Here is a 22344-nt window from a genome sequence, read left to right as displayed (position 1 = left end):
AGAGTCTCACGAGGCATCACAAGGCATCGTTGGAAAGAATGAGCTTTTCACTGCTGCGGCAGGATTCACACTCTATGCTACGTTGCAGGCAGGAACCCGACGGTGTACAAGTGACGGATGATCTACAACCTTGCATGATTGCCAAGTCCTTTCCAGCGCTGTCATGCCTGGTAGAACATCACCGAAGAACTATTGTCTTGGGACCGTTGAGACTTGCTTGGGACGCCACCATTGTGAATTCTTAAATGCAAGTCATATCAATCTATGGGCGTATTTTGCCCAGAAGAAATGCCCAAAAACTCTAGAAACATGCTAGACCCCGTGTAAATGCATCAGTAAAACCCAGCCCTAAAACAAATTAATTGCTCAACGCCTGCCGTCCACGAAATTCCAAGCTGCCGTGTTGCAGAAGAAGTTTACGAATGAGTGATTTTCCAGAAGTCCTTTTGGCCAACCTGCTTGATTTTCGCAAGAGCAACCAGAAGTCCACCGACAAGCATGGTTGTGCCGGCAAACAGCTGCGCGTACAGAAAGTCGCCTTTTCCGAGAGTAACGAGGCTTCCACCGATGGGTGGACCAGCCAAGCAGGCAAAGCTGACGACAGTAAAGACCATGCCGATTCTGACGCCTAGTTTTGACATGTCGGATGTGACCTCGCCCATGGATGCCGTGAACAGAGTCTGCACCGCATTTACGGTGAAGGCGTAAGCAATGACCCAGACAGTGAGACCAGTGGTGGAGTGCACGCCGATCCATGCATAGACGTTAAGGCTGCTAAGGAGGGTCGAGATGACCAGGGTCCTCAGAGGCTTGATAGACCTGTCGGCAAAGTACGGGGGAATCAGGCGCCCTGTGATGCCTACAGCAGACATGATGATCAAAATCGTCAAAGCGCCGTTGTCATCAAGGCCAAGATTCTTGCGGCCGAAAAGAGGGACCTGCAGAGGAGTTAGCACCAAAGAGTATTATTTCGCACATTCAATCAAGCCTGCTCACATAGTAATATGCAAAGTACGCCCCGAGCAAGGTGAAGAACATGCCGATCGTGAAAAGCAGATAAGGTAGCTCCTTGAAGGCAGCCAGTTCAAGGAGTGGCCCAGAGGAACGCTTCGTCTCCTTTGGTCGTGAGATGAGAAAAATAATGACGCTGTTGAAGAGCACCAAAAAGCCCATAGCGCGGAGAGTCCACGCGATGCCCACCGCAGGGATTAGCTGGCGTGCCATGATGGTGAAAATGACAGCTCCGATGGGTGCACCGCAGGAGCTGATGCCGAGAGCAAGGCCGCGTTTCTTGGTGAAGTACTGCGAGACTAACCAGACGAGGGCAGTGAAGTGCATGCCATTGCCGATACCCGTCGCAATTCCCTGAGATAGTAGTAGTTGCCAGTACCTGTCAGACCAGGAAGCGCCGAAGATGCCACCGATTTGAAAGATGAATCCAGTCAATAGTGTAGTCCTAAAGTACCCCGCGTCGATGGCCCTTCCGCTGACTGTACCAAGGAGAAACAGCAGGAAGATTTGCATGGATCCAATCCATGAGACGTCAGACGCTGTTGAGCCGTGCAACTTCTCCACGTAGAAGGATTGGAAGACGCCAAAGGCTGTAATGAAGCCAAAGCCGTCCAGCACGAGAAGGAAGGCAGACAAGACTTGCAGCCAACCAACGAAGCCTCCGTCAGGCGCGTCGACGATAGCCTCAGACTTTTCCTCATCGGTATGGCTTGATGATTGCTGGCCTTCTGAATGCCTCTGATCGGGCTCGTATGGTTGGAACTCTTGGTTGCTCAGCATATTGGTCTGCTTGTGGGTGTAATGATTATCGGTCAAGGTCATCTGGTCTGGATCTGCGGCTTGCGCCCCGTATTCAACTGCGGGTGGACGGACGACGTTCTCCATGGTAATGAACTTGGCTATGATTGTTATGATGATGCAGAAAGAAATGATTCAGTCAAAGTGTCCGCGGAAAGCGTGGACTAAGCGACGTGTCAGAAAATGACAGCTGGAATTTGATGAAGCATTCACGGTGTCAACGAGCGGGGGCATGGCCAAGTGTTAACAAAAGAAAATACTCCATCTCGAGTCCGCGTCTTCATGGCAAAGTTGCCGGTCCGTTCACGGCGAGTAAGTTGTCAAAAGTCGATATGCACCGGATTTAGAAGCACTGGGCACAAGCCATGACCAGCCTCGACCACGACGCCGGCGAAGCCAGGCTAAGCCTTCTACCAGCCTAGACTCAGCAAGCACAACAGATAATCCGGGGCGTTCAAAAACTCCCATCGTGGTCGGACAGATTATTTCGGTGCATTTGCCCTCCCTCCCAGCCCTAAGAACCTGCCGGTGCCTAGACATGCAAATAAGAAGCGCTAGAATATGTCGTGTCTTGCAATTGGGCTGATCATGCCTGGCCTGGCACTAGTTGCCGACGGCTAGTTACTTGCAGCGACGACAAGCGCTTACGGCTAGGCGGTATCATCCTAGCGGGAATGTCCTTGTAAACTGCTGATGTCCTTGGCATCTGATGATCGCATACGATCTAGCGGGAAGACTGTGATTGGACAAGTTCCCCAAGTGTCATGGCTGACAAGGATGGAGACCCCTGCCATGAGGCCTGACAAAGGGAGCCACATATTTGGCTTGGCTGATACTTTTCTACCATGCAAGTCATAATATTTTCTATAGCGAGCCTGCTTGACCGTTTGAGGCAAAACTGAAGTCTCAGCCAATGGCCAGAGCTTCTACATCTGTTTTAGCTGCACTATTTTACTGTCTGTATAAACGAGCCATGCAGTGATCGACAAGATCGCATCCGCTCTGCCAAGTGCAACGATACATGCCGTCCCCACTTGACGGACAAAATTCCCGCCCACCGGTTTCTCAGGCGTGAACTTTACGGAATCCAAGTACCATATCCCCGGGACCAACTGCCAGCGAATACATGTGCTCTCGCAGGGTAATAGCAACTACAGAATACGAGAGCTCGCACAATATTTCGTAACAGAATGACGAAAGCCGGCATGTTTTCCTGGCGCACTTGGTTCCATACCATTCGGCCAAGCCAGTTTGATCGGCTGTCGTCGGTGACAATCGCTCGGTATGCCCGTTCATGACCGACACGAAGGTAAGCCTGAGCCTCGATCTTGAACGTGGCGCCCGGTCCCATTCCTATTTTGAGGTTGACTGAACCTTAAGTCAGAATGCAACCACTCTCGCACGACAGAACGTCAGCCACAGCTCGAATGGGGAATGATGGGGAATTCTTGGCCCAGACTGTGCGTGTTCGACGTGTTCAGCCTTCAGCTTGGGGGCCTCTGGGGTGCCCAGCCGGGCTAGTCCGGGCGCCACGTTTTGTTCCAGTACTCAGGTCTGAAAGTCTCCGTTCAACATGCTGTATGCATTCGGCGTACTGGCAGCCAGGTGGAGATGGCCTCAGCCTTCTAGAACTTGGCTTTGAAGTATAAGAAGATTATCACCAGGCGCCTGATTTGGACCTGAAGGAACAAGACAACAACTACAATCAAAACCACGACTCAGTCATATAATAATCGCTGCATCTCCTTTCCTCAGATTCAGCTTCTCTCATCAGTCTCTCAAGAGTCATATACCCACTGTTTTCCTATCCTTTCCTTTCCTAGTCTATTACAATGGCTGTCACCGCTCCCATCGTCGCTCCCAACCATGACGACCCCAAGAAGATGGTCATGGGCGACAAACCCAAGCCCAAGCCCCTCCTTCAAGTCCAAGCTCCTCTGAGCTGGCAAAAGAGCGTTCTCGCAACCCTCGACACTGGCTTCTCGCCTGTGGACACCAGCAAGCTCAAGAGTCCTTTGAGGGCATTCAACATTAACATGATCTCCGACCTTGAGATCGGTTCCCCAATTGACTCCTCCGAAGTCGAGATCCAGAGTCCTCTGAGAGCTTTCAGCATCAACTTGGCATCCGACGACGCCGTCCCCGGCTCTCCAATCAACCCATCCGACCTGAAGAGCCCTCTGCGAGCCGTTAGCATCACAACGGGCCCCGCACTGTCACTCGACGCCGCCTCAAGCCAAGGTAAGCAGCGCCACCAACAACGTTGCATCCACACAAGTAGCTAACTATTGGGTTGCAGATAACTTCATTGTTGCAAATGATGAGAAGATCAGGCTCCAGAGCCCTGCTGATATCCCCACACCTCCTCCCGAGGCGTCCTCCGAGACTGAGATTGCCCACAAGATCATGGACATCTTCCAGTCTTACGGCAGACACATCCTTCCCGAGGGTGAGACTGAGCACACCTGGATTGGACGCAAGATGTTCCTTCCCCGTGTTGAGCAGTACATCCGTGACAATGTTCCCATCAAGATGATCATCCCTTCCTTCCCGTGGAAGAGTATCAACCGCGTGGACAAGGTCATTGGTGTTCTCCCTGATCTCGGTGAAGACCTTGCGCTTGCCAGACTCAATGCCCTCTGCGTTGACATCGGCAAGGTGTACCAGGGTGGCGCCGAGGTCCACATTGCCACCGACGGTCTCGTGTTCAACGGTATGTCTTTCCCAATCCCTAGCCTCAATTCCGCTACTGATACTAGCCCTCGATAGACGTCGTCGGTATCTCAGACGATGAGACCTGGGAGTACGGATCCACTTTGATGGACATGGCTGCTAAGAAGGGCTACAAGGGCATCAAGCTCCTCCGTGTGATGGACTTCCTGGGCATGACCGACGGCCTCGGCCCCATGACCAAGGAGCAGTATATGACCCAAGTCGACGAGGCACGCAAGCAACTCGAGTCCCAATTCGGAAATGCCCTCGAGGAAGTCCGCAAGATGATCGACACTGACAACGACACCCTCATGACCTACCGCGGCTTCATCCGCTTCCTCGAGGTCGATCTCCGCAACAGCCCCGTCGCCGCGCACGCTACCTCCGGGCACAAGTACCGCAAGGTCGTCAAGGAGGTCGCCATGAAGATGATGATGCGCGCAGAATCCTTCACCAAGATCATCCTCGCCACCTGCCCCGACTACGTCCGTCTCTCCATCCACCCTTCCAGCGGTGCCGTCAAGCTGTCCATGCCGCTCCTTGTCGAGAAGCACAACCCTGAGGGCTTCCCTCGCACTCCCTGGCACAGCTGCATTGCCGTCTCTCTTGACGGTGGATACCGTTCCCTGCACGCTCGCGATGTGCGGGACACGCATGATCTGGTCATGAGGAACGGCCAGCCCTGGTGCTTCCGTGAGAAGTCTGAGCTGTTTGACCTTGGTGATAATGTTGAAATCGAGCACATGTACCCTTGCGGTATCGAGGTTCGCCCTAAGGATGGTGCATCGGGTGCCAACCTCGGCGAGGCAGCCAAGGAGAAGTTGACGAAGCTTGCTAAGCTCCAGCCCGTCAAGGCTATTGGCTTTGCCGACGCTTCCACCTTCTAAGTGAAACTATTTCACTAATATTAGTTTGGGTTTTGGCTAGGAAAATGGAGATCAGGGCTCACGGGTGGATGCAATTTCTTGGAAGCATGGCATACGGGGATAAGGCGTTTTCGGGATGGCTTCGTGATATGCTTTTACACATAATAATGGGCATGGAGATTGGATGATACTCTTGCTAGAAAGAATCAAATGCTAGACAATATTCATCACACCTTTTTGATCATCACCTAAGTTGCATATGCTTTCATAATGCATTCTCTTTCATCATTATTTCTTAGTTGACTTAGATACAACTCAGCCGCAAACTATCTCAACTCCACGCTGGAGAATCCTTAAGCGAAGCTAGAGGCAACAACGAAGCTGGCGTCGTCGTTGAATGAGGTTGCAGAGTCAAAGGTGTGAACACCACCGTTGCTCGCCGCGTAGCCAACGTTGTTGTAGTGGCGGAAGTAGCGGGTAGGGTATCCCCAGGCGCGGATGGACAGACCCTGGCCGTTGAGGCCGGACTGAGGGCAGAAGGTGGCATCTTCCTTGAACTGCTTAGTGCCATCGTTGGCAGCGACCTGAAGCTCAAAGTTGTAGTGGCGGATGTAGCTGCCGGCAGTGTCCTTGGACTCGAAAGAGTAGCAGCCGCTGTTACCGAGACCAGTGCGAACGGTCCAGCTGGCCTGTTGCTTGAGAGCTGTGGCACTAGAGGAGGTGACAACCTGGGTGTTGACGGTGGCGCCGGTGTGGGCGATGTATCTGTCGGTGTAGCCGGAGGTGGTGACGCGGAAAGAGTAGGAAGAGCCAACGGTAAGGGCCTGTCCGCTAACGAGGGAAGACGTAGCATACTTGGCCGCCACGATGTTGGCCTGGACCGAGTTCTCGGTGGCATCGGTGGGGTATCCAGATGTCATGACACCCTCGTAGAAGGTTCCCTGGGCGCTAATGCTGTTGTCACCGCCAATGCCGAGAATGATGGCACCTTCCTTCTTCATGGGGTTGTATCCAGACGCCGTTGGACGGACGCCGCTGTAGTAGGTCGACAGAGATCCAGAAGCGGCGTTCGCACCCCGAATGGCCCACAGATTCGGTCCTCCCTTGATGACCGCGGTAGTGAAGCGGGTGGTGATGCTCGGGTCATTGGCATTGTTGCCCGAGCTGACACCGGAGAACAGGCCATTCTCGAGGTCAGCCATGATCCATGGGCCGCTGCCGGAACCGGTGCCCCAGACGGTGCTGTCACCGAAGTAGATGGCCTCCATGTGACCGTTGCCAGTGTCGGTGCTGCTGGTCTCAGCGTTGCCGTAGTCAAAGCAGCAGCCGCCGTTGTAATGAGTTCCATCAAGGACGGCGTACATGCCCTCGGCCGCGTCGCCGGTAGCAGTGCCGCTGGCCTTGTTGTTGCGGTATCCCGTGCCGGGCGAGATGAAGACGCCATAAGCCTTCTGGCCGTTCAAAGTGACGGGTGCACCGATAGCACTGGCCAAGTTGTCGGAGCCGTCCGCCTCTGGGCCCTTGAAGGCACCTCCCGGCGCTTGAGTAAGATGGTTTCCCTTTCCAGACTGATCGTAGATGATAGTGATCAGGCAAGTAGTGCTGGCACAGAAGGTGTCTTGAGCGGCAGCATTGGCAACACCGCCAGCAGACAGGGGCGCAATGTTGAGGGTGACGCCATCAGAGCCACGCTTGACCTGGTACAGCGAACCTGAGTACGCGCTGTAAAGAGCTCTGGTAGTGCTGTGAGCCGCGATGCAGGGCGTGCCGCCGGAAGAGTAGATATCGCAAGGTCCAGCAGATACCAGGGAGCCGGTGGCAGCGAGGCCCAGGGTCAGGAGGCTTGGTCGAGAGAAGACGTGCATCTTGGATCAGTCTTGGCAGGGGAATGAGAAGCAGAACGGTGGAGCTGGATCGCCTGGTGAGCTTCTAAGACTCGATGCCGAGAAGCTGGGCAATGCTTGGCCTTTTAAGTGTCGACAATGTTCATCAAGTCTTCCTGTTTATTCATGATTTCTATGAAGACATCTCGTTCCTGAATGGAGAGCAAGGGGTGGCACGCGGTCCTCCAGTGACGGTGAATTCCTCCAATAATTGCAGATCGGATTGATTGACTAATGCAACCTTCCCCACTGGTGATACGCGTCCGCTTGGACTCGCCTTGACAATGTACCATTATTGATGAAGCGGATGGCCGAATTGGCTTAGGGTGCGGGGTTGGCGTTGAAATCCATCGCAACAGAACCGGCGCCGGCAGTCCTTGTCTTTAGAGATGAAGCGGTCCAATAGAAGGATGGCGTTCCTCCAGAAGACTGCGCGATTATATCTCACGAGCAAGACAATTTGATCGCATAGAAAAATGATCTAGTGAAAGGCAGTTGAAGGCGGGTAGATCTCGTCCCAACTGTTGATCTTGAACTTGTTGTTTTTCGAATGCCGAAGTACCCCAGACCCCAGACCCCGGACCGACCCCAGTGTGTGGAGAAAGCCAAATCATGGCGAAGAAATTTGTGCCCAATGGCGGAATGCGACAAATGCTTGTTTTGGAGAAAACAATAGAGAACTTGCGGGGATGTGCTAGCTGCCGTCTCGGCGACACATGGGATAAACACGCAGATGGCACCTCAAATCATGTCTAGAACAACTGTCAACGCTTCACATAAACGAAGATCTTTCAAGTTAACGACGATCTCTCCTCAAAACCAACGACCTCTACAATCAGATGAGATATTTCAGTCATCTGCGCTGATGTCTTCAGAACTGGCCGGAAGCTTGGTTCTGGCGGATTTTCCGACGGTCGCATTCGCTCAAATTGGCCAATGGAGCGCTTAACAGCCACACGGTCACAAGGAAGAGTCCGGTGCCGACGTAGCCGTGCTAAGGTCGCAATGCACGCCAGCGACTGGCGCATTTTCCGTTCCCGCAGGCCCAGTCCAGCTCAGCAAAACTAACCACTCGATGGGTCGCCAAAGTCGAGCCGCGCCAATGGGTGAGACGGCGAAGGACATGATCAGGCCAGGAACCATCACGTGTGAAAGAGCGCACGGACAAAGATCCGAAGTTTGACGATAGACCTGCCGAGATCCTTGGTGGATGCGGGACCGATCGAGATGGGCGTGAAGCCGAGGCGCGATTGAGAGAAATGGGGGAATTATGATGACATCTTACATAAGTGGCCGGCTGTGGGGCCGGGATATGGGCCGACGCCTGGTCTAGAAGCAGAATCACGGTTTTTACCACGATCCACGCCCGCCATGGAAGTTAGTTAGGTAAGTGACGATACATCAACTCTTCTCGAATTCAATCCAGCCGTGTTTACTTCTTCCACTGGCGACTGCGAAAGGCATTGTTTGACATCCATTTTCATTACATGCTACGATAGTAGTACCACCTATTCGCAAGGTCCTCTTGACGTCCCTTGCCATTTCGTTCAAGACTTCATTAAAACAAGAAACACCAGAAACATCAATAAGTAGAGTGAGACTATCATGATAGATAATAATCAAGAGAACGTCGAATTCTTTCTGTACTATAGCAATTGGTTTTCCTGTAGCTTTACTCTACCATACTGTCACTATCGTGTTTACCGATTCTATTGTCGTCTTTCTTACCGTCTCTACCGTTGTCCTCGTCGTCCGCGTCGCTATCTTCGTCTTCTAGAAGTAATCCAGTCCACAGGAATGATAATATTAGCCGCGCACACATAAGAAAATTAGACGGTCACATAAGGTAAATAGGATGGCAGACAGTACTCGGTTATGCGTGAGACTCCTGAAGCTAGCTTATGTTGGTGTTTCGAGTTCTTGTTGGTTGTTTCCTATAAACAGCGATTTGGATTACCAGTAGCAACTTCTCTTCAACGCACAAGGGTTCTTAGAGCAAATAGCCCTGCTGGTTAAACCACACAGCCATTCAGACACTAGCTACGAAAAGCCCCCACCGTTGCTGTCGCTCCCTTCCCTGCATCCTCTTCCAGGCAATCAGGAAATGATGCCCTTTCTGTAGTAAGAACAGTCCATCGTCGTGACAGTATTGGTTCTACTTAACTACCAATTGCACGCAGTCTCCCCGGTCGGGTACCAGATTATGGAGTTCGTGAGAACGACGCCGCAGTTACCGAGATCTGCCCGAGCAGCGTTGTAGCATGTTTTGTGACCGACGTCATGCCAGATACGATGGGCTCTGGCGTGGCCTGTGTCGACGCAGATGCTCTGCTTGCGGCCGCACGAAGTGAAGTCGAAGCATCCATCGCCGCTGATCTGGATCCTTCCGCACTGGCCACAGTCGTTCCAGCGGCCATAGTAGCCCCAAGTTACTATGGCGCCGCCGTTCACGGCATTCACGTAGCGCTGCGAGAAGAAGTCGAAGGCAGCGTTGAAATCGGGGCAATCACCCTGGCCGCAGGGGCCGCTCTTTTTGGTCAAGCCGTTGGCATCGGGATGAGCGTCGATGAACTTAACCAACTCGAAGCCCAGTGTCGTATTGGTGACGTCGATGGCTCCCTCAGGGGTGTATGGGACGAAGTCTTCAAGCTCCTTTCCTTTAAGCGGCTTCGAAACCTCGGTCACAGCAGGCTCCGGGGCGCCGATGATGGCCGTTGCGGTGGAATCGGCGGACAGCGGACTGGCGTGAACGCTGACCGCGGCGGCGGCAATGGTGATGAGGATTCGTTTGAGGCTAGTCATGGTGGTGACAGAAGAGAGGGTGATTGGCAAAGTAGAAATACACTAAGATAGAGAGACCAGCCAGTGACAGACTTTGTCCGGTGTAAGCGACTGGACACTCTCACTGCAAACGATGAGAAATGCTCCAAAATTTATAGTCTGCCGACCTGATATCTCGCTTTAGTTATCTTCGCTGGAGATGACCGAGTAAACACACTCGACAAGGAAACAGTTACACAATGAGGTTCGTTGTGGCTCTACATCATGTGGTCAGCTGTTAGCTGCGTCGTAGGATTGCGGCGTTGCCTGATTTGATTCTCCTAGTCTCCAAATTTTCAATTCTTGTAGTTGATAATTTCATTATTGTGACAACGTCTCTGCGGGTTTTTGAACTTGATACCTCTCTTGCGGTTAGCTCCCTGTGGCTGACAACAGACTCATAAGCCTTTTGATCGGATTTCCCGTTTGCGATTTAGGCAAATGCGGCACGGTTGAATCTTTTGCAAGGTTGCTTGGGTTTTAAGTGGCAGCCTGGCAGGGATGAGGGTGAAGAGGGGGGGTGGGAGACGGGATGGGACTCCCCTGACATGGTGCGGCTTTTTATACACATGATTCTAGAACGTAGGCTAGAGCGAATTGTAAGTATCTAGTGTTGTTTTGGGGTCTACAATTGTGTGGTGGCTGCACATTGGGTTGTGCAGCATTGCAGTAGACTTTTTAAACGCACTCAAATGCCTTTTATCCTTCGCTTCTATGTTTCTAGTCTAGACGTCAGACCTTGATAATGGATGTATGCAACCTGAATCTGAGCGAATGCAAACCTTGATTTTCCATCTTCACACGGGAAAACCGTTCCATTGATAGGTTGATCCGGGTACATCAAGGAGCTCATCTTTTCATTTGGTGCCCATTTGATTGCACGATGTATCACTTCTCCGTACAAAGGGGCCTACATTGCTAATAATGACCTAGCGCTGATTGAAATTCAAGACTTGTGGGATGATCAACCCTGTTCAATAGTCTATTCAAAATGCGGAAGGAGGGTATACCAAGGGGAAAATTAGGAGGGAGAATTGACAACGGACTCCGCCGCCAACACCGAACAGGAAACTCGTATGAACCACTTGTCTTGAATCGAAAAAACGGTCTATTTACAAGTTCGCTTTGCACTGAAAGCTTCGTGTCGTAAATTAGATCAACATGGTCATGGTTAGGGGATACGATGGCATTTGTCTGGCTGGCCCCAGTGATGATTGGGCTTTTGTGCTTTCGATACCCTGTGTTTTTGAGTCTTGTGAATCTTACGAGCAATGAGAGTCCGTGAGATTTTCGGTGTCTTATGAGCCTGAATGATGATGGAAAATTCTGTGATAACTCCAGTTCAATATTTCCGATGACAAACGTCAAAACCTCGCAGCTACTCACTTTAGTACATCAAGGTTTTCAACATCGCTAGTCAGATAATCTCAACCGGAACCCCTGGTTTCAGCCACTTGACCTTGTCGTCAACACCCTCATCCTTGAAATCCTTGGCCAATCCTTCCTCGAACTGAGTGAAATGACCCCACGACTTGTCGTAATGCATGGGCACCAAGTGATCCGCCTTGATCTCTCGGAATAAACGAGCCGCCTGCTTGCCGTCCATGGTGATCTGCAGCGGCGTGTCCATGTCGGGAAGCTGCACATGGGCGAACCCAAGATTCATCATGGCGATGGGAATGTGGAACCTGTCGGCAATTTTGGTCAGTTCGTCGATGAAGACCGTGTCGCCGGTGAAGTAGATTGCGTTCGGTAAATTGTTCGGTCCAATCCCGAAGTCATCAGAGGATACCAAGAAGCCAATGCATTCACCGCCGGGCAGGTGCTGGCACGGGGTGGCCGTGATGCGGAAGACCTTCCCGCCGATGCGTCTCTCCACAGTGTCCCATGGCTTCATGCCAACTACCGCCGGGCGAGGTGCGAGATTCTTGGCTCCGTCCATGGTAGTGAAGACGTGTCGGCCGTCAAGCAGCCTACGGCCCAGCTCGTCGAGATTGTCGGGGTGGTCTTCGTGGCTCAGGAGCACTGCATCGATTGGAGGAAGCTGATCAAGCCTGAGAGCAGGGTCTTCGGTGTTCTTGAGGATAGTGATGCCCACGTCCCATGTGGTGCCTGCTGGCGAAAAGAAGGGGTCGGTCAAAAAGCGCACGCCATCGATCTCGAGGATAGCCGTCGCAGTTCCGATGTGAGTGATGCTCACTTTCGGCTTGAAGGAGGTTCCGGAAGACATCGCTGGAGGTTTGTTTAAATGCCTGTCTTTGGATCGGGTTGAGGGATTATTGATGGATGATGCAACTGAAGGCGAAAGCTACTGGATGGTGCCGTGGTTGTTCATGTTCGTTGAAAGACTTGTTTCGAAATACCCTATATATATAAAAGGGTATGGACTGTGTAAGCTCCGACGCCTCTCGGAGATTTCAAAGAAGGCTTTCTCACGTCTGACTACCCCATGGCTTACAACGAACAATCATGATTCAGCAACGGCCGTTTTGACAAATCCATATAAGCGGCCGATTACCAACCCCAAAGCATCCGGTGGTTGGTAGCCCCGCTATGACTAGACACCAGTTTTACGTGGGCCGGAAAGTGGATTTAATAACAAGAACGTTAAAGTCAATTCATATACTTTTCAGTACGAATGAGGTCATTGGCGACAGCTTCCCCGCCTGACCTCTAAAACTATCTGGCGGCCCTTAGGTCCTGGATCTGGTATTGTGGTTGATTGCGTTTATATTATGAGATTAACTATCACTCAAACGTTGAGAATTCACGTACGAGTTAACCATTCTGACAATAACTTCTTGCCAGGCAGTATGTTTATGGAATGTTAGGAGTGTGATGCTCGCGATACTTGGATACCCAGGAATTTACACTCGAGAAGCCGCCCGTGTCTATGTTTTATCGCCATCATCATGGTACTCTCCGAGTAATGTGCCTTTTACAAAGTGTGACTTGCAGTTTTGTCATTGGTCTTAACCAACAAGCAACCTTTCGCCTCTATCACAAAAGCATGGCCATCATAGTCAAAATCGGACCACCCCACAGGGTAAAGAGAGGCAGCTTCATGCCGACCTGGAAGTAAGGGATACCTATGTACAGAGAAATAATCACATTTATCCAAACTGCCAGCTTCTCTTCCATCAGTTCGGGGGCACCATATTTGGCCCACTTCAGGTTGAGCAGGCCTGACAGATGGTTAACTTCGCTAACACGACGAGGGTTTTATGAATTTTACCGAAAGTGAGAAGCAAGGAGTTACAGCCGTCCCAAGCCGTCTTGACAATCGCCTTGGGGATGGAGTACTCTGAATCGGATGGTATGGCTTTGATAGCGCCCTTGATCTTGGTCTCACCGGTCTTCAGGTGCTTGGGGAGGATTGCCACATTGAGGAAGGCAGCAGTATAGAAGAAGAGCGGTTTCCAACCGCTGAGGCCTAGCATTTTCTAGGTAGGTAGGTGGCACGTGTAATGGTGAAGGAGCAAGATGACGCGGATGATTGCATGCAGAGTTAATTAGAACCTTCGAGGTTAGAGGATCATGTTGGTTTTGATATTGAAATCTCCTGTTGTTAGCTGATTGAATCAGTATCCTGTGTCAACCCGGGACACATCGATCCGCTTGCGGCCCCATAACTTGCTCGTATCATCAACTGGGAATCATGCTTACGAGCCATCACTAATCGGCAAGAAGATTTGTCAGTTGTCAAAGACCAGAGATTATCAAGCTTAGAAACAATAAGCATTCTTTGCGAGCCTGCTGATGGGTGTCATTGAGTCATGAGCTTTACTGTCGTCGTGGTGCAGGACGAGCAGCGGTGAATAGGTGTCCCTGGGCAAGTAAGACTCTGCGCTTGACCAAAATAGGCTTCATTATTCGCCAAGACATCTCCAGCCTTCATCACAAACTCTGGTAGATTCCGATTGGCCATCTACTATCGGTTCGAGGCCCTCGATCATTCTCCAACATGTGGGGAAAACTGGTCTTGGCGGAATATGTTACCTTACCTGGCCTAGCGCGATCCACTACTGGGGAACCCATGCCCGCCATCACAGACCGAGATCCCGGCACGTTTCTGTATGAATATGAACTAAGAGCCCACGGTAGTCCAGGCTGTCAGACAGTTTCCCGTATTCTCTGCTCACATCATCAATTGTGCAAAACAGCCCTTCTCGAAGTTTCGGCGTACAGTAATCACCATGACGTCTGCAATATCTATGCGTTCCATGCTTGGCTTGCCAGCATCTACGGCCTCCACGAGTGACAGCGTCCTGGTTATCATCGACGCTCAAAACGAGTACGCAAATGGAAAGCTCGCAGTCTCAGGGGTGGGAGCATCTCGGGCAAAGATTGCCTCCCTGCTTGAGAAATATCGCGCCGCAAATGCCCCGGTCATCCATGTCGTCCACGAAGTGCCAGCTGGCGCGCCAATCTTCACTCCTGGCACCGACCTCGCCGAGGAGTTTTCAGAGCTGAAGCCGCTCGAGGGGGAAAGCCTGGTCACCAAGCAATTTCCTGGCTCCTTCACCGGTACAAGCTTGGACGATTTGCTGAAGTCTACTGGAAGGAACAAGGTGGTTTTGACTGGATACATGGTGAGATGATTCCATCGAAGGAAGCTTGTTGGGAGTGTACTGGACTGACTTTCCTTTCCTCTGCAGGCCCACGTTTGTATCTCAACGACCGCTCGACAGGCTAGTGAAAAAGGGTGGGACGTGATTGTTGTTGAAGATGCGGTCGGTGACCGCAATATCCCTGGAACAAGCGCTGTGGAGTTGACGAAGGTTTCTTTGGCCGAGATTGCGGATGCATTCGGTACTGTGGTCAAGAGCACCGATATCAAATAAGACTTTGCGATCGCATCAGACATTTCTGGCAGGGCGAGCAGAGTGTTGTTTGTGCCCATTTTTTGGATATTACTTTAGTCCTGTCGTTCCCGCCATTCAAACACATCCGGATCTACTTGACCCTCGTCTGACGAGATCTATTCAAAACCGAAGATCAACTAAGCAGTGTTGTGCCTATATGCAATAATACATCATCATATCCTCGTTGGTGTATGATCTCGGCGTTCTTCGTCAACTCCTCACAAATGGCCTCATCATTACCTCCAAACATTTCCAACGCACTCCTCGCAATGTGTAGAGGAAAGAAGGCAGAGGCTGTGCCATAGAGTTTCATATCCTCTCGCATCAAATAGCCAGTACTTGAAAGAATATAACTCGACAGTTGGAGAACCTTTCGGGTCACCGCTTCGGTCTCGGGGCGCTCGCCGTCTATCACGAGATAGTCCTCTGAGATGTTTGGGTGCTGTGCTGTCAATCGCTTGATCTGAGTGGCGCAAATGATCCAGAACGCCCAGTAGTGACTCAATGAATTAGCCACGGTGATATTCGGGAATTCGAAGTTGGTCCCGGCCGCTGAAATTTCTGGAAATGGCGTGAAGTCTCCCACAGTCATATTTACTGACTTGTGCCAGCGATCCAGGCGGTTGATAGCTTCCACAAACTGGGTAACAGCTTGACGAGCGACTAGTCCGTTCTTGTCGCTGCAGCGATCAAGCATTTCAAGGATGGCAGGTATGGCGCAGGCCTCGCTCAAAAGAATCTGCAAGGGATCTTGAACCACACCGCAAAACGGCTCTGTTTTCCATTCAGGCGCTCCGAGAAAGGTCGATTTCCGGGTGTCAAAGGCGTGGAGAATCTGACATATTAGCACAGATAAGACCATGAAGATGAACACAGTGATTTCATACTAGAATTGGTCGGAATCCAACAAAAAGCTTATGGGGTGTTCCTGATGCGTAGAATTGAGGGGGGCGGAGTTGAATGAGCTCCCCGATGCCCCTCGCGTGCACTGTTGCTGCAGAGCTTGATGTGGGAAAGAATTTCTGCGACAGTCTCTTGTCAGTGTACTCGGCGAAATAGGGGCCAGCAATGCACACCTCTGACAGGAACAAGCACATGATAGCCGCGGATATCTCGTCGTAGTTGTTCGGATCATCGTTGGCGTGTGGGAGGAGGCGCCCTACAGCCTTCAGCGCAGATGAGTGCGCTGCAATGGCTTCATGAACAGGGGCTCGCCCGCTGGGGCCTCTGGCGATTAGTGAAATCCCCAGAGCTTTGATAGCGGAGGATAATGGTCCGTCATGTCTTCCATCTGCTCCGACAAGTCCTGGAAGAACTTCCACCCATGCTCCGCATATTCTAGACTGTGAAAGTGCTGAGTTACTGGACATTGATCCCAACTCGTTGGCAGGGACGAAGTTTTGTATGCATAGTGAAAGCACGTCGCTGAGCGGCCAAGTCAAAGCCCGAGTCGGAGGTATCGGCTTTTGACTTGTGTTGTTAGGGCGTCTATTTTGACGTGGCCGCTTCTTTCGTTGGCCTGAAGCGACTGAACTGGGTGACGTGGGTTGTCGGAATACAATGTGTTTCTTGTACCCTGGACAGCCGAGGCCGGACAAGACACACTGAGAGCAGGATGGCTGCTTGCCGTCGCACTGCCAAACGAGGGGTCAGTCAGGTCTTTCACATAATCTGCGGGCCCTTACACCAAGTTTTCGTCTTCTGCACTCGTCGCAGACTGAGTGTTGTTTGGTTTTCATGTTCGGTGAGTAGCCAGACCCTTCATGGACATCAATCGCCGCGATTCGACACAACTATGCTGGTCTCTATGCCCATGATGATGGAAGGAGAAGCTTCCAATGTGACGACGTGGGGTCGCTGGGGTTTTTGTTTCCAGGGGTACTCGCATCCAGCACTGACCACTAACGCCGTTCGGTTAGGGGCTCCTTCGCTTCCTTGGAACTCACGCTTCCTCCAAAACACATGTAGAAAGTCAGCACAATCTTTCTATCTTCCAATTCGTTCAACTGTGGTCAGATATAGAATTTTTTAAATGCCAAAATATAGTCGGAATGAACAAATGGCATTAAATAGCACAACGACTGACACAAACTTGGATGAATATTATTGTTTATTCATCAAAGAAAGTTGACTTGATGGTTTTGATTTCTAGGATGCATGGTAGTGCTACCATAGGGAGCTACAGAGCTACCGCGATAACAGGCCCACATTGTCTTCCAGGTTCCGGCCAAACATTGCACTTGAGCCCACCACTCCCGAGCGCAAGTAATCTAGTTGCAGGAGTTGGCGCACGGGAAGCCATTGGTTTGACAGGTTCCTCGGGTTTGCCCTGCGGCGACTGTGAACCATTAAGTAGGCATTCAGTAAACAATCGGATTGGCTTGAACTTACCCTTGCAAGTCAACTGCTGTCCAGCATTAACGTCACAAGCGCAGCAATCAGTTTGTTTGGAACAAGCAGCTGGTGATTTCTTAGCGTTACTCTCGGGTGTATGTATCGAATCAACTTACAACCAGCAACGCCACTTCCCCCATCAGCAAAAACACCAGCAACCAGATAGCTGGCAAGGAAAAGAGAAATAACGCGAAGAGAGACCATTTTCGAGATGAGGTGATTCAGCTGCGGAAGGACTCGTTTGTAAGATATGTGTAACTTTTAGATGAAGAGAGAAGTGTTGAGTCTCTGAGGTTCGCGAGCTGGGAATGTCTCTTCAGTCTGTCAGCTTATTGGGAACTGAGTATTTATATCATGATTGACCGGAATTTGAGACGTCGAGAAAGTGCCCGGATCGAGGTAATCCTACTATCATCAAGTCAAGGCGCCCTCTAGGGCTTCCCCTGAAGACCTAAGTATGAGATTCCTAAGGACCGAAAGAACACCAACTTAGATTAACTATGCTCATTGAACCCGGACAGCGCGCATATTATTGACTTCAGGTATTTTGCCTAATTATCAAATTATTCCAGTGAATGCCTCATGTGCTCTTAGCAGTTGTGGGAGAACGATTGCGTAATCAAACTTTACTCGGACCAGGCCAAGGTTATGAAGAGAGCCTAAGGGGGCTGTGAGGATAGGCTTGTCAATAGCGGACGGATTAAAGTCGCCGCTACTGCGAAAAAAAGCTTGTTCTCAGTACGCAAAGTCCTAGGGCGCTTATTTTCGAGAGAACAGTCAGACGATACTCGAGTTATCATATTCAAACTGTGAAGTACTCGAGGTGTACAATCACGGCATCTTCTCCCATCGAGTGTATGAGATCCTCGTCTATATCGATTTTCAATGAACGTTCGCTCCGGTGTGACTTACACAGCAAGACGAGTGACTCGAAAATGGAAAATGTGGTTTATTGAAGCCATTGCTGTGAGGACAATTGCCTGTTGAGGTAAGAGCAAGCTTTTTGTAGGGGTCTCGAAGGACGATCTCATCACAGGTGTTCCTGGTAGAGTCAAGTTGTCGATAGACAGGATGGCACGCTGACGTGTCACCGCCGGAGGTATCTCTGGAAATAAGGTTTTGTAGCCGACTCCGAGGCGAAGTCGGTCCCCGACATCTAATTAACATGGTTGAGGCCATCGTGACAAACCCCTCCTCGTCCCTACGAGTCTAGAGCCGTCTCGTATTTGTGCTTTAACGGCTGCTAGAGTTACAAAGCCGGCTTGCATGGATTGACTTGATTAATCTCAGTCGCGACCGGTCCAGGCCCGGGAAACCAACTGGGGTATGGGTTGTTCGCACTTTTGTAAGTAAGAATTCGATCTATTCCAATAGCGTCTTCCATGACCCAAGTGAATGAGTCAGGACAGATATTCTGAAGAAAAGTCTACTCCTCGCCGATTGTTTACCTAATTTGGTTACCAACCCAGAATCATAGAAGTCCTCGAGAACACAGTTCAGCAGGAAACACCAATGCATCAAAAGAACAACCATAGTAAGGAACCCGTGCCAGGATCAGTCAATGCAATAGACTGTGACTTTGTAACTCAATGCCCCATAACACCTCCTATTACCATTTATGAGATAGAACGATGTGCCACTTAGGCAACCTCTTCTTTCGATGGCACAGGACGTATGCACACACTTTCTCACTGATAACAACCCGAAAACAATCAAGACGGGCGCATCATCTCACATAGCCAATCCACCCTTAGCAACCAGCAAACATTCTACTCATATTTCATTTGCCCTGCCCTAGCCGATCCTGCCACTGAGTGGTCATGTTTCTTTTCACATATTCTGGCGATGAGAATAGTTTGTTTTCAATGCTCGAGTTCCTTTGCCGTACTTCCAAAAAGCGCGACCTGTCTGGCGGTAATGATTCCTTTCTGTATTTGACATCCATTCAGCTGTTCCATTTCGAGAACGTCCAGAAAGGGTGTAAAGTGACAATTGCGCCATCCCCCTTGGCTGATTGCCAAAGTAGTAGGGCGACCCGTCAGATTAAAGTGTCGGCGGCCCAGACTTTTGTGTTGATAGGCCTGCGCCGCCCGGATGCAGATCTCGCCAAGCTTTGTGATAGTCCCAAGGTGCTTATGGTCGATACGTCAGAAGAGATCCCGACAATCGGAAGCTTTGGCGACTTGACGGATTAGGCAGGCGAAAGGCGCTGAGCTTGGCTACAAGGCAAAGGTGGGGTTGACAGTCCATCAGAACATTTTTAGATAACGGCTGTAGTACCCCATCGTCACTTTCGGTGTACGCATCTGTTAAGAGCTACTTTGTCATTTATTCACAATGCCACGAACTTTGATCTGTCTATGGGGACTCTTAGCCGTTGCTCAGGCTGTCCCCGCTTCTTACCAATCCGCCATCGTCAAGCGCGACGGCAAGGACCTACTGCCCGAGTATGACTTCATCGTTGGTAAGCCCCTCTTCTCACTGCCGCTTGCAAGACCTGAGCTAACATTCATCAGTCGGTGGAGGACCGGCCGGCTTGACCGTGGCTGACCGCCTCTCAGAGGACCCCAAGAGTGTGTCTTCAGGTTAATGTCTGTCGACGTAGTTCTGACCGAAACAGAAACCGTGCTGGTAATCGAATATGGACGTATTGCTGTGGATGACTCCTTCATGCCGCCGTTCAACATCCCCGCCGCTGAGTTCCTCTACAACTTAACTAGCGTGCCGCAACCCAACGCCAACAACCGCGTCTTCCCCGTTCCCAATGGCGCTGTGGTCGGCGGCGGTTCTGCCGTCAACGGTCAAATTTTCTTCCGCGGGAGCAAAGAGGATCACGACAACTGGTCTCTACTCGGTAACCCAGGGTGGGACTGGGACAGCGTCTTTCCATATTACAAAAAGAGCCACTCTTTCAACCCCCCTCCTCAACATATTCAGGACGAGTATGGCATGACATTTGACCTATCCGCCTATGGCAACACGACACCCATCTACATGAGCATGCCGGGATACCAGTACCCGGGACAGAAATACGAATGGAAGGCGTGGTCCGAGCGCGATGGCATCGTGGTGCAGAAGGAGCACGGCAATGGTAATGCCTACGGCTTGATCTGGATTCCCTCTTCATACGACCCCAGCAGGGCCTTCAACCGCAGCTTCAGTGGTCTCGGGCATTATCAATACATCCAACCTCGTCAGAACTACCACCTGCTGCCTCTCCACCGTGGCCTCGAGGTCAACTTTGAAAAGCAGGATCTGACCCAGAGGGCTGTCAGCGTTCAAGTCAAGCCTCGTTTCGGCGACGGTGCCACCTTCGATGTCAAGGCCAAGAGGGAGATTATTCTCTCTGCCTCAGCTACACGCACGCCCATCATCCTCCAGCTGTCCGGTATTGGCCCAAAAAAGGTCGTAGAGGAGGCCGGTATCAAGTCTCTGATCGATCTCCCTGGTGTCGGATGGAACTTGCAGGACCACTCCCACACTGTCAGTTTGTACAACTTCACTAAGGATGTGTGGCCGACGCCGACGACCATCCATACCAACGCGACTTTCCGCGCCGAAGCCCTCGCCGAGTACAAGGCCCACAACACTGGTCCCTTTACCTCGCCAACCATTTCTGGTGGCCTTCTGCTCCCTGCACGCAGCTTTACTGGCAGCCATTTTGCCAATCTCAGCCTTCAACTCGGACTCCAGGCCGTGCACAAATACTATCTGCCAGATGGTCTTAACCCTAGCCTGATCGCCGGTTACATTCTTCAGCACAAGATTCTCCTGAAGTCTTTCCTCTCGGACAAGTCTGCCATCTTTGAGCATCCTTTCCAGGGCTCTCCCCGTGGAACTTCCATCCTTCTCAAGCCTTTCTCTCGTGGCTCCGTCAACATCAACCCCAAGGACCCCTTCGGGGACCCAATCTTTGACTACCGCTTGTTGTCCAACCCTATCGACCTCGAGATCCACGTTCGCATGCAGCAGTACATTCGCAACCACTTCGCCACCTCCAAGACTCTTTCCGGCCTCGGCCCTGTCGAGCTCGTCCCCGGCAAGTACCGCGCGTCTGATGCCGAAGTGAAGAAGTGGCTGGTGGACGAGGAGAACCTGAACGCTTCCAACGGCCACAGCTGTGGCACCGCCTCAATGATGCCTCGTCTCCTCGGTGGTGTTGTCGACTCCAACCTCAAGGTCTACGGCACCAGCCATCTCAGCATCGCTGACACCAGCATCATCCCCCTGCTTGTTGGGGCTCACACTCAGAGCACTGCGTACATGATTGGCGAGAAAGCTGCTGATCTCATCAAGTCCAGACACGGATAAGGGTATGGGTCTTGAAACGTGTCGGTGCATTCGTGCATAGCTCGACGCTCTCCTCTGTGTGCCCCTTCTTCGGGATTAGGGAATTTCCTTCTTTCTGTCTTTGGGTATCTACGATGTATGTGTGACTAAACGATGACCCTCTGCTCGTTCCCCTATTCTACCCTTTCACATGGCTGCCATCAACCTCCCGCTTTGCACCGTTATATGACATAGCCAGATCGTAGATTATTGGACTTTTTTTGTCATTGGTAGACAACGCGGAAAGATGAGTGCGGAACATATAAGGGTCTCGTTTAGAATCATCATATGACCATTGCTGACCGCAACAATCACGTATCAGTCTTATTCACAGGGCAATGATGGAAATAGGATAGTAGAGACCTGTGCTTATCTCGCGTCTGGTGATGCTGCGCCGCCAAACACAGCCCCAGTAAGCGTAAGTAACTCAGTCCAATAGCTGTAGGCCAAGATTTGTTCCACACGCACAGCAGGGCAGCCAGCGAATCGGAGCAAATTAGAGGCATTGCCCGGGATACTCAAAAGTCCAAGGCAGAATCTCAGGCGAGCGAATCAAAGAGAGGTGAGACGTTGTTCGATCAGGCGCTGTCAAAGACCCCGCTTCCTCGTAATTTTATCAACTGCGGGAGAACAACAATCCGCCTTCCTCAGGGCGCTTATGTCGTG

The 22344-nt window shown here is 51.2% G+C and overlaps 9 protein-coding genes across 9 annotated transcripts; 3 read left to right on the top strand and 6 right to left on the bottom strand.

The window, feature by feature from the left end:
• Positions 1-416: 416 nt before the first annotated feature.
• On the bottom strand, positions 417-1896 carry CGGC5_v002458 (Fujikurins efflux protein; the record flags this gene model as incomplete). The annotated part of the gene is made up of 2 exons (XM_032026710.1): positions 417-938; positions 997-1896. The coding sequence occupies 2 exons, from the start codon at positions 1894-1896 to the stop codon at positions 417-419; spliced, it is 1422 nt and encodes a 473-aa protein (XP_031876825.1).
• Positions 1897-3641: 1745 nt separating this feature from the next.
• Positions 3642-5408, top strand: DIT1-1 (Spore wall maturation protein DIT1; the record flags this gene model as incomplete). The annotated part of the gene is made up of 3 exons (XM_032026709.1): positions 3642-4050; positions 4109-4522; positions 4579-5408. The coding sequence occupies 3 exons, from the start codon at positions 3642-3644 to the stop codon at positions 5406-5408; spliced, it is 1653 nt and encodes a 550-aa protein (XP_031876829.1).
• A 332-nt stretch (positions 5409-5740) lies between these two features.
• Positions 5741-7252, bottom strand: abfB (putative alpha-L-arabinofuranosidase B; the record flags this gene model as incomplete). Its single annotated transcript, XM_032026708.1, has 1 exon — positions 5741-7252. The coding sequence occupies one exon, from the start codon at positions 7250-7252 to the stop codon at positions 5741-5743; it is 1512 nt and encodes a 503-aa protein (XP_031876828.1).
• A 2181-nt stretch (positions 7253-9433) lies between these two features.
• CGGC5_v002455 (uncharacterized protein) lies at positions 9434-10072 on the bottom strand (the record flags this gene model as incomplete). Its single annotated transcript, XM_032026707.1, has 1 exon — positions 9434-10072. The coding sequence occupies one exon, from the start codon at positions 10070-10072 to the stop codon at positions 9434-9436; it is 639 nt and encodes a 212-aa protein (XP_031876836.1).
• A 1435-nt stretch (positions 10073-11507) lies between these two features.
• Positions 11508-12320, bottom strand: CGGC5_v002454 (Uncharacterized protein; the record flags this gene model as incomplete). The annotated part of the gene is made up of 1 exon (XM_032026706.1): positions 11508-12320. The coding sequence occupies one exon, from the start codon at positions 12318-12320 to the stop codon at positions 11508-11510; it is 813 nt and encodes a 270-aa protein (XP_031876835.1).
• A 770-nt stretch (positions 12321-13090) lies between these two features.
• On the bottom strand, positions 13091-13530 carry CGGC5_v002453 (uncharacterized protein; the record flags this gene model as incomplete). The annotated part of the gene is made up of 2 exons (XM_032026705.1): positions 13091-13275; positions 13326-13530. 2 exons carry the CDS (start codon positions 13528-13530, stop codon positions 13091-13093), a joined length of 390 nt encoding a protein of 129 aa, XP_031876827.1.
• Positions 13531-14286: 756 nt separating this feature from the next.
• Positions 14287-14934, top strand: yddQ-0 (putative isochorismatase family protein YddQ; the record flags this gene model as incomplete). The annotated part of the gene is made up of 2 exons (XM_032026704.1): positions 14287-14682; positions 14749-14934. The coding sequence occupies 2 exons, from the start codon at positions 14287-14289 to the stop codon at positions 14932-14934; spliced, it is 582 nt and encodes a 193-aa protein (XP_031876832.1).
• Positions 14935-15088: 154 nt separating this feature from the next.
• On the bottom strand, positions 15089-16694 carry CGGC5_v002451 (uncharacterized protein; the record flags this gene model as incomplete). The annotated part of the gene is made up of 5 exons (XM_066150965.1): positions 15089-15790; positions 15843-15977; positions 16032-16182; positions 16561-16589; positions 16641-16694. 5 exons carry the CDS (start codon positions 16692-16694, stop codon positions 15089-15091), a joined length of 1071 nt encoding a protein of 356 aa, XP_066009868.1.
• Positions 16695-19686: 2992 nt separating this feature from the next.
• xptC-4 (Dehydrogenase xptC) lies at positions 19687-21660 on the top strand (the record flags this gene model as incomplete). Its single annotated transcript, XM_032026700.1, has 3 exons — positions 19687-19813; positions 19866-19922; positions 19970-21660. 3 exons carry the CDS (start codon positions 19687-19689, stop codon positions 21658-21660), a joined length of 1875 nt encoding a protein of 624 aa, XP_031876805.1.
• Between the last annotated feature and the right edge of the window lie 684 nt (positions 21661-22344).

The sequence above is a fragment of the Colletotrichum fructicola genome (assembly GCF_000319635.2).
Source record: "Colletotrichum fructicola Nara gc5 chromosome Unknown KSG_Nara_v1_contig01, whole genome shotgun sequence".
In the NCBI taxonomy this organism is placed as follows: domain Eukaryota; kingdom Fungi; phylum Ascomycota; class Sordariomycetes; order Glomerellales; family Glomerellaceae; genus Colletotrichum; species Colletotrichum fructicola.
The sequence above is the reverse complement of the archived record's forward strand: the minus strand, read 5'-3'. Positions and strand labels throughout refer to the sequence as shown.